At 37.7% G+C, this 13,633-nt stretch overlaps 1 protein-coding gene across 1 annotated transcript in view; it reads right to left on the minus strand.

The window, feature by feature from the left end:
- Positions 1–13,633, minus strand: part of LOC126183243 (polyamine-transporting ATPase 13A3) — a 187,666-nt gene that overhangs the window by 74,511 nt on the left and 99,522 nt on the right. Inside the window, exons 10-11 of the mRNA XM_049925038.1 lie at positions 5,639–5,943; positions 3,851–4,051 (exon numbers count right to left, since the gene is read on the minus strand). Coding sequence (XP_049780995.1) covers positions 3,851–4,051; positions 5,639–5,943 — 506 coding nt within the window. The remainder of the gene's footprint in view (positions 1–3,850; positions 4,052–5,638; positions 5,944–13,633) is intronic.

Genomic DNA, 13,633 nt, shown 5'->3' on the forward strand with positions numbered 1-13,633 from the left:
GCAGGCATTGTGCTGGAAGCTGAAGTGACCAGAGTATGGCCAGGTACATGCCAAATGTAATAATTCCAGTTCCAAAAGAGGTAGTTGCTGACAGGTATGAATATTACAGGACTATCTGTTCAGTAAGTTATGGTTACAAAATACTGACACAATTTATTTACAAAAGAATGGACAGACTGGTAGAAGCTGACATCAGGGAAGATCAGTTTGGGTTCTCGTAAAATGAGGCAACACAAGAGGCAATACTGATACGTTAGAAGACTGACTGAAGCATTTACAAATTTAATTAAGACTTTCAACAAGTCAACAGGAATACACTTTTTGTTATTCTGAAGACAGCAGGGGTAAAATATTGGAAGCAAAAAGTTATCTACAACTTGTACAGAAACCAGATCGCAGTTATAAGAGTTGAAGAACATGAAAAGGGGACAGAAGTTGAGATGGGGTTGTAGCCTACCCCCAATGTTACTCAATCTGTACACCGAGCAAACATTAAAGGGAATTAATAAGAAATTTGGAAAAGGGAGAAGAAGTTAAAACTTTATGGTCTGCTGACTTGCCCACAAATGGCATAGGTGCCAGGTTTGAGACCCAGTCCTGCACACAGTTTTGATCTGCCAGGAAGTTGTGACACTGTCATTCTTTCAGAGGCAGCTAAGGACTTGTAAGATCAGCTGGACATTGTCCTGAAAAGAGATTATAAGGTGAACAGCAACAAAAATAAAACAAGTGTAATGGTTGTAGTAAAAATAAACCAGATGATGCTGATGAAATTAGATTATGAAAAGAGACATAAAAACAGTAGATGAGTTTTGCTATTTGGAAAGCAATATAGCTGCAGATGGTCAAAACAGACGGGATATAAAATGCAGACACGCAAGAGCAAGACAGTTGTTCTTGAAAAAGAAAAAATATTTTATCATCTAACATAAATTTAAGTTTTCGGAAATATTTTCTGAAACTAATTGTCTGGAGTGTAGCCTTATGTTGAGGTGAAACATTGATGATAAGCAACATAGACAAGAGGAGAATAGAAGTTTTTGAAATGTGGTGTTACAGCAGAATGTTGGGGCAGAGCTTGTCAGCTTGGCCTTTGGGACAAAGAATTCATGGATTTAGCAGACCATTTCTTGGGAGCTACCTGGTTTATCATGGTGGACGCGTTATAAAATTTTCTGTACTTAGTACAGATGACATCCACCACATTAGCAGTAATGACCAAAGCCCTGGCAAAAATATATGCAGTAGAGGAGGAATCTATGACCATAATCTTAGAAAAAATTGCCTCACTTCACAGTTACAAGATTTGCAGTATTTTGCAAAAGAAATTGAATCAAGCACATTCTCACCCCACTGCTGAACCGAGCTTCTGATGATGAAACTGTATTAATAATGAAAACATTTAAAACACATATAAGGGAAGCTTTGAATAACATTTCCAGAGGAGATACTCTCACCAGTTTTTTGAGCATATATAGATCCATACGAACGAAAGCAGCAACCCAACTGATCTGCATGGATAGAGGTATTGGACCCTTTCTGGTTCACACCAGTGGCCCTGAAACACTGGTAATGACCCTACTTCCAAGCTGGCTGAGCAGTTGATGACTACACCTATGAGCACTCACCAGAATGGATACCTCTAAGGCCAGAAGCTGCTATTCATCAAGGTTACAGCTGCCTACGTCAAATGCAACCAGAACCAACTGTGGCCATGATGGCTCAGTAAATACATACAGCCAAGCCAGGAATCAGCTTCCAGGCTCCAGCATGCTGCCTCTATCAGACAGATCACTGTAGCACCACTAGACCCAAGTCTCAAGGGCCACCCCATCGGCACAGGCTGTGATAAATGGAAAGCTGCTACAGCCTTCAGCAGTGTGCATAGTGTCTTTGTTATGTGCGGTCACTGTTCTTACATTGTAGATCACTCATAACTTGATTAGTGTACAGTTTATATAGAGACTCAGGACTCTGATTTGCTTTCTTGTTGGTGGTCTTGAGTTGGTATTGTATGGGTTATGATTTATGTTACCTAATGAAGTTATTATCCCATTACTTAATGGAGAAATATATCCATGGTAGGGGCAGTTGACCATTCAGATTCAGCACAACTTGGAAATATAGAAAGGTCTTGATCACACAATTATTTATTAAGCAATATATGTTTCAAAATTTCATCAACAGAAAGAAGCTGTGGTACAAATGAATTAATGATCACAAATAGACACATAAGTATGTACAGTAGAGATCCATATACAGAATTTTCAGTTTTTACAATTAATATCATATTTACATTTAAATTTGAAAAGTAAACAAATGCCAGTAGATGATGCTAGCATTGATCATAGAAACAAAATAAAAGAGTAACCCAAACAAACCATTCTGTATGATGTCACTATACCAACAACTTCTTCACTACAATGTAAAATATTATTTGTGATGTTACCCTACAATGCACATTTCTGGCTATGGAAATTCATCTAATGTCAACATTTTAGTTTCTTCTCTATAAAAATAGCATGAACGTATATCTGTCATGTTGTCCACGATGTTATGTTACTATATGTAGTTCCTCAGTATGTGTACATTAAAAAAAAAATATCCATTGTCAACAAAAGTTTTCCTTTTTATAAATAACATAGATGTCTTTTAATATAGTACATCATGCTGAAGGAGTTGTTAATATAGGGACATCACACATAATGGTTTCTTTGTAAAATTACTCTTTCATTTCATTTCTATGGTCAATGCTAGCGTCATCTACCGGCCTTCATTTACTTCTCAGGTAGTTTATTCACCACAGTGTGACAATACTTCTCTTCGAACAGATAATGGCACAGTCAGATAATCCCATATGAAATGAGATCTGTATTATATCCTGTCTATGTGCTCACTTTTACAAACCTTTTACTAAAGTTTTATTTAAATTTAAGTATGATGTTGATTGCAAAAATTGAAAAGTCTGTATATGGATCACTAATGTGGATACTTAAGTATATATTTGTTATCATTAATTTCTTTGTATCACAGCTTTTGTTTGGTGATGAAATTTTGAAATGTGTAATGCTTAATAAAGAATTGTGAAATCAAGATCTTTTCATATTTCCAAGTTATACTTAAGTTATTATCACCCCTGATAAAATAGATGGCCACTTTTATCAAAATACTACTGAAATAGTGTGGTTTCCACATAGTGTTACATGTAATACCTACAGTACTTGTCCCTGAGTCATAAGCCTAGCCCTCAATAACACCAAGAGGTTGTCCAGTTATAGAATAAGCTTCCACTGTCTACAGTAACCCTATGGGGGGATGGGGAGTGGGTGTCAAAGTTTGGTCTTACAAGCAGACAGTGCTAGGTATGATACCAAATTTGAAAAAAAAAGTTTGTGCATAGTAAGATGACTGATCAGAGGTACAGGAAATGCGTTGTGTTAAATTGTTTGCACAAAAACAAGGGGAGAATTAATTCTACAAGACAATAACTCGTATCCACACAGAGCACGCCTGAAGAGCCAATATCTGGAGAACAACCATATCCAAACAATGGAGTGTCCTCCAAGGTCCCAGGATCTTACATCTCTGTAGCACTTGGGAGCTGCCTGATATGTCCTGTTCACCCTATGAATTCTACAAGAACTACAACTTGCTATTTGGAGACAGTAGATGTAGATATCAATAAAATTGATTCACAACCTCTATAAATATTTGCAACCACATTACGTACCTTGTGTTAGGGTTTTTGTTATAATTATTTTAATTTATTAATCAGTTTATGACTACAATTTGAAACAAAAAAAACATATAACAGAAAAATTAAACAATGCAAATAAAATTGTCATTTTACCTTATCAAAACATACACAGTCTATTGCTCCTGCAATATTAATGTTTCGTGAGCTGATGCAATAGATAGCTTTTTTTTCTAAGCGCTTTTGCGCATAAAAGCTACCAACTGTCATGGCAGCAGGTAATGCTGGTGGTACTACAACAGTAACAAGATCACATGCTTCCAAGATTAAGGCACTGACACTCAGTCCTCTCAATACCTGCAGAACAAAAAAATCCATATATTTGAATCTCATCCCAGGAAAATAAAAATGAGAATGATTTGCATATTGGAAAGTACAGAACAGTCTAGTACACACCATGAGATGCAATTTGTGCACATGTCAGAATATTAACACATCAAAATTAAATATTAATACAATATTGGAAAATTTTGGGTGGAATACAACTCAACTGTCTTGACACTGAGGTGTGGCACAAGTGAGAGTTTTTTTATTTATGAAATGTCTGATGAACAATGGAAAAAGGAAGGGAAGGGAAAAGAGAAGAGAAGGGAGGGTGGAGGGCTACGAGAGGGAGGGTCAGCATGGTAAACAGATAGGAATACGTCACCAGCGAGAAATCATCTTTGTGTAGGCAGGGATAATCAGATGGAAGACTGCTGAAAGATCTCTGTAGGTAAATATTCATAGGTTCATAAAACTATGAATCAAACTAAAAAGTGAGGGATCGGAATAAAGTAGTAAGGAATAAGAAGCTGAAGGAAGAGGGACAGAGAGAGGAGGAGTGATAATGCAGCACATCCCCTGCCAATTCTGTCAAAGATATATCATGTTCATTCTGATCTCTTAACTTCAGTTCAATCCATACATCTACATGTGAATGAACATTAACCTAAATCACTCACTTAGTGTTCCTCCTCACTATTTACAATATATTCTTCCCCCTTCATCCAGCCACTACCACCAGTGAAAGCTATGCTTTTCTACACAACTTTAAACTGTTTGGCATGCTGGACAGTTCATAATAAGCTTCAACTTGGCTTCAGTTACTTTCATCTGCTTAAGTCCATACAGCTGGCTTTGACAGTAAACCAAATTCTTGTCAGATTATCAGTTTTAGTTTTATTTCTCACTGTAAAGGATAGTCAGTTCTTTCCACACCTCGCACAAGATTTTGTACGTTTTGTTAATGTCACTGACACACTCTCAACGAAGTTAAACCTGATCCACCTTTAGCTGGTAATACAAGCACTACAAAAGGATAACTGAAGGTAACATAAAGTTCGCAGATCATTCATTGCACATACAATCAATGGAAAATCCAGGATTGTCATTATTCACTGCAGGTGAACCACTTCTAGGGGTTAGAGATGTTTTCAGGAACATATTTCAAAGACTGCACAAACACTATGGTCTTGGCAATATAAAGTCAACAGACTTAGATAAAGTGGTTATATCCAGAATGTACGGACAGAAGCATACTTTCAGTGAACTTAAGCCTTGCAACTATTTAGCTATCCTTACAACTAATCTGCAGAGTCGCTTCATGCAATCCTGTACATTGACCATATATAAAATAATTGAATGAAAGCTCCCTCATAATACTGAAAATGTTTAACTCTATTACAAAGTAATTGTTACTATGGATGACAATAGATATAACTGCGGGTATCAATGCTCATGTAGGTTTTACCTGCAAAGTAATTTTTACTGTAGGTATCTCCATGGACTTCTATTTGTGTGCCTTAATGTCATTCCACATCTCAGCTATATAGTATATATCATTACTCATTCTATAGCTTAAATTTAAAAATAAATAGCACTAAAATAATGTCAAGAACTAACCTTTGTAACTACAGTGTACACAAAACCTATCATGGCTACTGCTGCCATTAATCCAATAAACCTATATGAATCACGTTCAAATTTGAAGTCGACTGGTGGTGGATACAAAATAGCTCTCACAAGCTCTCCCTTTGAAGTTGAAAAGCCAGATCTAATTACAACAGCTAACACACTCTCGTGTCCGAAGTAGCGAGCTTGGATTATCTGAGTTCCACAAAATAAAGTGTGTTTTGCATGCTCTTTCTTGTCATAAAGTAAGTCAGGATGATTTGGCAATGGTGTTTTAGTCACTGGCACACTTTCACCTGAAACAGAAATCCTATAAATTAGTAAACAGTGATGATTAATAATTAAGATTTTGCTGTTTTAAAAGCCCAAATATTTGAAAATTGTGCAGGACAATTTGAATTTTTAGGGAAAAAAAACTTTTCATTACAGGCCTCTACAGATTCCCTAATTCAGAGCACAGGGTTTCCCTCTCCAGATTTGTCAATGTGCGATGCTCAGTTATTAAGAAAGACATGAAATTGTTTTGGGTGGGTGAGGATTTCAATATAAACTTTCTGACAGAGTCTCCAAAGAAAACAATCTTAATGGATTTACTTGAATCTTACAACATGGTAAAGACAGTGTACTTTCCAATTAGAGTTCAGGCAAACAACAGTACATTCATAAACAACTGCTTCACGGATTGTTCTTTAGTTGATGGGCATAGTGTGAAAAAGATTAGTAACAGACTGTCAGATCACAATGCACATATAGTAATACTGAAAGAAATCAAGGCAGTGTCACAGTCCACAGTAGTATACAGAAGATTCTGAGATGTGAATCCACTTGCAATGCAGACATTTGAAGCCAACCTTAAAGGCCTAGCTTGGCAAGAAGTCTACACATGACAAATATAGGGTGTTTCACAATTCCTATTACAGGCTTCTAGAGATTGGAGAGGGGACTTAGCAGATAAAGTCTTGATAAGGAACTTATGTCTGGAAATGAACCACTTGAATGTAAAGTAAGTTTTAAGATTGGATCACTTTCAAATTGTCTGCTTTATGGTACACATGCAGTGTGGGCAATGAGCTCTGACCTGTGTACTCTACAGGATCCCACATTTTCAAGTACTCATCATCAGGTTTTCTTCTATGTAATGAATGACGTCCTCTTCAAAATCTAGAGCACAGTGCATCTGCGAAACACCACAGTCATTTTCTAGCAGCTGTTGTTATAGTAGGATGAAAATTGTATATGATGTCATAATTACAACAGCGAATGAAGACTTTGGCCTCTTCCCAATTTGTATGCATACTATGATGTGGGAGGTTTGAAAGTGATCCAGTCTCCAAACTTATTTCATATTCAAATGGCAGATTTACAGACATGGGACCCTTATTGAAACTTGATGTACTAAGTCCTCTCTACAATCCCAGGAGCCTATAATAGGAGTTGTGAAACACTCAGTGTAATACATTTCTTCAAAACTTTATCATTTTTTTAAAATAAATCTTTCCATTTAATAAATGCAGACACATATACAGTACTCACAAGCAACTTATTTGGATACCTAATGGCATTACAATATTGTGTAGAAGGAAACAAGAGCTGTATCATTATATGGACAATCAGAAAGCAGTAACAGAATTTTACTACAGACAATATTGCAAAGTGCCGAGGAATGTCACAGAAAGGGTAAGACAATGTATTACGCAGTGGCAGCATGCCATCAGGTGCTAATGTGCTACAGCACCTATAAACATTGCACTAAAATTATGCTACTTCTCTTCGAAGGTGAGTCAGAAACCGCACTAAAGGGACAGATGACCTTTGCAGTCTGGTCCCTTCAACCCAACAAATCAACCAACCAAACTACACTAAAATTATCCCATTTCTCTTTGAATGTGAGCTGGAAATTACACTAAAATTATGCAATTCTCTTCAAATGCATGCTGCTATGCAAATAAAATAGATGAAATATGTTTTGTAGTACTCTCTCGAAGATAACTACACTGGTGTCCAAAATTAGAGCAACAAATGGAAATTTTGCAAGGTTGGATTTTTTTGCCATAAAACAGTACAAACATGTGATAGTAAAGTACAAACAATGTAAAGAATACGGAATGTAAACAACTGCAACAAGCATAATGGTAGACAAAAATGTTCTTCATTTTTTCCAACATAACAGATTTTCACACACATTCTGACAACTGGTTAATGAGCTCATTATGTGGTATGCTGTGGGTGATATGATCAGTGTCATATTGAGGCAATAACACTCATTCCTCCTGCAGAGCTGCTCGCAAGTCTTGGAGAGTGGTTGGTGGAAGATGACATGCTACATGTCTCTCCATGCATGCCAGACATGCGTTATGGGTTTCAAATCGGGAGAGTGAGCAGGCCACACCACGGGTGCAATAGCTTGTGTTTCCAAGAGAACATCAACCACCCGTGCTCTATGAGGTCGGGCTTTATCGTCCATTAATGCAAAGTCTGGGCCCCCAGCACCATGCAACAACCGCACATCAGATTCTAAGATCTTGTCATGATATTTGACAGCAGTTAAACCTTTCTGATTCACCTACACAATTTCGTGAAGGTGTGTTTGTGTGGTTAACATAATCCATGCCACACCACTAGGGATCCTCCTTTATATCGGTCTCTTTCCATAGTATTTGGGCCCCGAAATCTAGTTCTATGTTCCCTCCAGATGCTAATCCAATGAAAACCTCTCTCCAGACCAAACTGGTACTCATCTGTGTAAAGGACATTGGCCCACTGTTCGACTGCCCATGTGGCGCGCTGACAACTCCACTCTAGACATTCCCTTCTGTGAAGAAGCATCAAAGGTACAGGCCTCTGTCAAGAAAGGCCGCTCTGCCAAAGCCTCCTGTACACAGTTTACCTTGATACAACACATTTAGTGGATACTGTGGGGTGATACGCCACTTGCCGCGCAGTACTAAGGTGGTACTGATATGGCCCTACAGCCAAATAATGATCCTCTCTTTCTGATGTCACAAATGGTCGGCCCTGCCCTAGTCTTTGGGATACATTTTCGGTCTCTATAAACTGTAACCACATCCAAGAAACAACAGAACAATTCACATTAAACTATGAGGTCACATCAGTTACTGCTTCCATTCTTCCTACGGCCTCCACCACAAAGTCTGGCAGGCGTCTTCTCTGTTCCATACAGCACTGTCTGTGACTGTGAACACAGCAATTGTTGATGAGGGACTACATGGCAAACACTACCCCATTTGATAGGTGCCCTGATGTCATCATTGGCATGGTTGTCCATTGACCAGAATGCTACCTTCCGTGCAGAACACAATTGTATGGACATCTGTTGATAGTTTGTATTATTGCATTGTGAATTAGACACAAAATAGGGAAACAAGTCATTTGTTGCTTTAATTTTGGGCACCAGCACAGAAACCAGTGTCGATTGCTGAAATAAGGGTCAATCATGCTACGATCAAATCAGAAAAGGGATGCAGCTGTCTGTTTTCAACTGTGCATGCTCTGAAGTGATGCCATCCCTGGCACTATATATGATACATTGTTCACAGCACCAAGTCAGTATTTTTCTTTGAACTGGCATGTAATATATTTTGCAAGCATAGCATATGAGGAGCAGCTGCTTTAATGGCTCTGTGGGCAAACAGTGAAGCCCACTGTTGGCAATTTGTGAACTCAGGTTCGGTTCCTGGTGTTACTGACTTTTTTTCATTTTATTTTATTCCTTGCAATGTTAAACAATTAATTGTAAAATTTAAATATATTTAAACAGTTCAGTTCAGTTTAGTTATGATTACTACCCTTGTAAGACAAAAGACTATAAATGGCAGTAAAGAGACAAGTACATAGGCAAGTCTAGTATGAAAGAAATTTTTTTTCTTTTTTTTCCATAGCGGGTACCACAGAAATGAATTTATTAAAAGGAGGTGGCATTGTCCACCTTTGCTGTATTAAATTGTATTTGCTCATGACTGGTTTCAGCCTTCTAGCCTGTTCTCAGTTGATTTTATGGTTCTACAATAGAAAACTATGGCTTACCTATTGCAATGTCAGTGTCTTTAAATTTATGTTTTCTATTTGTTTTGGTTCACAGATGCTGTCTTGTTGGTGAACCAAAATGAATACAGAACACAAATTTAAAAATGCCAACATTTCAATATGTAAAGCATAGTTTTCTATTGCAGAAACATATTCTCTGCTGCAGAAAAACAACATCATTTGAGAACGGCTTAGAAGGTTAAAGCTAGTCATAAACAAATAAAATTAATACGTCAAAAGTGGAAAATGCCACCTTCTTTTAGTATAAATGTTTTTTCTGAAGATGATCTGCTAAAGAAGCCCTTTCCAGTAGATCTTTGGAAAAGAAAGTGAGTTTTAAAGAGTTAGGTAGGTCTTCTCCAAATGCAAATCTATGTAAATTGAAGCAGGTAGATGCTCCTTTCACGTTCCTAGAATATTTCGCCTGAATAGGCCACAGGGAAAGGTAAAATTCTCACTAAATATTTATGTGTAGAGCATCAGGGTTTTTTGAGCAGCTGTTCTACGGAGGGCATGGCAGCCAAGTGGTTAAATGCACAGACTCTTAATTTGGTAGCTTGGTTTCGATTCCTGCTGGCTCTTTCATTTTGTTAATTTTTTTTTACTCCTCACAATGTTAAACAGTCAATTATAAAATTTAAATATATTTAAACAGTTCAATTTCATAAAATTAATGTATTCAAGTTAGTTACGATTACTACCCTCGTAAGTCAGAAGGCGATAGGCCACCACATTGTAGCACAATGGTAAAATTTTGCACAAGCCACCACTGGTATTACACCAACAGAACAGAAAGCTCTCAAAACAAAATTAAAACTACATGGTCGATTGTGAAAGAGATATCAGCACGTAATATGGGTGCTCAACATATTACACCTCTCTTGTATGAAAACGAGACCGTTATTGAGCCACTAAAACTGTGCAAACTATTTAATAAATGCTTCTTGTCCATAACTGGCAAGGTAAATAAAATTTTTGTTGGTGTGCAAATGAAACTGCTGGTGATCCATCAGATTTGCACAAAATATTTCATGATTATTTCTTGTCAGCAGTTGACAAGTTAAATGTAGAACTCTTGAAAGCTAGTGTTCAGAGACAACTAAATCATGTGCAATTACAGGAAACAGGCAAATATGAAACTGAATCAACTACAATATCATAAAAATGTAAAGACTCCCAAGGAATGATGAAATTTCAGATACATTCATGAAGTCCAATGCACCATACATTAGATATGTATTTAGTCATGTGTGCAATGAATCTTTTAGATGTGGTCAATTTCTCGGCATACTGAAGTATTTGTTAGTGAAATTCCTTTATAAAAAGGGTTAAAAAGGTAACATACCGCATTTCTGGACAATTTATTTGCCATCAGTGTTTAGACTCTCAGTTTGGATTTAAGAAGGGAGTACTCACAGAAAATGAAAGTTATTCTTTTGTGCTTGAGGCACTAGCAGGGATAAATAATAGGTTGATGAAAGTACATATTTTCTTTTGTTTAACAAAAGCATTTGATAAGTGGACCATACAGTACTTCTGCATAAGTTGGAACATTATAGAATTAGGAGAAAAACTGACAATGGTTTACTTCATATACAGAAAGCATAAAGCGGAAAGTTGTCCTCCACTGTCCATAAATGGGAAAGAGTTTTTAATCTGACTGGGATCATGTAATGTGAAAGGGTTCCGCAGGGTTCTGGTCTGGACTCATTGCGTTTCTTGACATATGTTAAGGTTCTACCACTAAACATAAAAGATTACAGAAAAAATGTTTTCTTTGCAGCTGACACAAATGTTGTTGTAAAAGACATGGAACATAATATAAATGACTTAACTAACAGAGTAGTCAGGAATATCTGCACATGGCTCTCAGAGAACAGATTAATGCTTAACTGTAACAAGATGCAGTACATACTGTTTCTGACACACAACTCTCGCAAAAGTGAAATTTTATTGTCCAATGGTGGTTAAACAGAGTCAGTGTAGTCAACAATTTTCAATTCTTAGGACTAAAGGTAGATGGAAGGCTATCTTGGCAGTATCACATTCAAGATTTTGTGTAGAAACTGAGTGCTGATATCTTCTTATAAGAATGTTCACTGTATCTCACAATGAAACATGAAAACTGGTCTTCTTTGCTCATTTTCACTGTAGTGTTTTGTAAGGTGTTATATTTTGGGGCAATCTGTCCACTCATAAAACATATTCTCAGTCCAGAACAGAATATTCAGTTCATGAACTTTCTGTAGGATGTTGTTCAGGTGTCTCAAGAGTTCTAATTCTACCATTCCTGTACATGTATTCCACTATGGGTTATGTTATCAACAATAGTGATACTTTCAGAGGAAACTGCAGAGTCATTCAGTGAACATGAGATAGAAATACAACATACACTTGCATAATACTTTCTTAAGCATTGTACATAGAATTGTGCATTATTTAGTAGCTTTCATTTTCAATAGGCTTCCAGCACAACTGAAAAAAAAAAAGAGTGATAAGCCCTAACTACTCAAATCCTTGTTGAAAGGGTCCTTGCAACACATTCCTATTGCACAAAGGAGTTCCTTGCAGTAGTTGAGAACTTTTTTCTGTGCCATCAGCTGCATTACAGTTACAAGTACATTAGTCTGAAGTTTGATGAGGATTATTTGCTAGGTATGCCAGTGAGGTTATGTACAGAAATTTAAACCTGTACATAGAGATTCATTTATTTCAATGTATACCTCTTAAGTGAGTTGTATGTTTAAATCTCTTCACTGGCGTCCTTATGTAATAAGCCACTGGACTACCACTTAGATGTTGGGCACCAGGTGATGCCTCTGATACTGGCCATCACCACACAACTGGCACATATGGCATGACAGTTGTTTTGTGTCCACTACTGCAAAGCTTGGCCACCAGGGTGAGACACCACGGATGAGCGACCGTGCATGATGGCTGCACAGGTACCTCCCAGCACCACCTGTGACACGCCATCGCCGGCCGGCAGTCTACTCTCACTCATCATGCTATTTATTATGCTAGCCATATTTGTTCTGTAGATGTCTTCCCATGTGGCTACACCATAGATTGTATCCATTTTAAACTATTGTCCTGTGAGGTCATTAAATATAAGCTTTAAGACAAGAAACATGATGCACCATGAAAGAATACTCTGAATGGGATGGATATTGACACATGTGATGTATATGTATAGACAAACAAATCATTACAATTCCAGAAAAATTGGATGATTTATTCAAGAGGAAGAGCTTCACAAATTGAGCAAGTTCATAACACATTGGGCACCTCAAACTCTTCTGCAAGCATTTATTTGGCTTCGTGTTGATTGATAAGAGTTGTTGGCAACCTGACAGCACAGCAGTATGTCGGCAATATTTTGCACCCCATTTTGTAGCCCTTCGTGGCAAGCCATCCTGGACTTACATTTCAGCAAGACTGACCTGAGGGATATCATGCCAAATTTGGTCCAATTGGTATGTTAGATCATCAAAATCCTGAGCTGGTTGGAGGGACCTAGCCATAATGCTCTAAATGTTTTCCATTGGGGAGAGATCTGGCAAACTTGCTGGCCAAGGTAGCATTTGGCAAGCACGGAGACAAGTAGTAGAGAGAGTTCTGTGAAGTTTGGAAAGTAGGAGACGAGTTACTGGCAGAAGTAAAGCTGTGAGGACGGGGCGAGTCGTTCTTGGGTAGCTCAGATGGTACTTGCCACGGGAAAGGCAAAGGTCCCAAGTTCGAGTCTGGGTCCAGCACAAAGTTTTAATCTGTCAGGAAGTTTCAAGTACTAGAAACTCTCGCCATGTTCGGGAGGGCATTATCTTGCTGAAATGTAAGCCCAGGATGGCTCTCCGTGAAGGGCAACAAAACAGGGCATAGAACACCGTCGACGAACCACTGTGCTGTGGATGGCAAATGCAGTGTGTTTGGAAAAGAACTCCG

This window comes from Schistocerca cancellata, chromosome 4 (genome assembly GCF_023864275.1).
Source record: "Schistocerca cancellata isolate TAMUIC-IGC-003103 chromosome 4, iqSchCanc2.1, whole genome shotgun sequence".
NCBI lineage: Eukaryota > Metazoa > Arthropoda > Insecta > Orthoptera > Acrididae > Schistocerca > Schistocerca cancellata.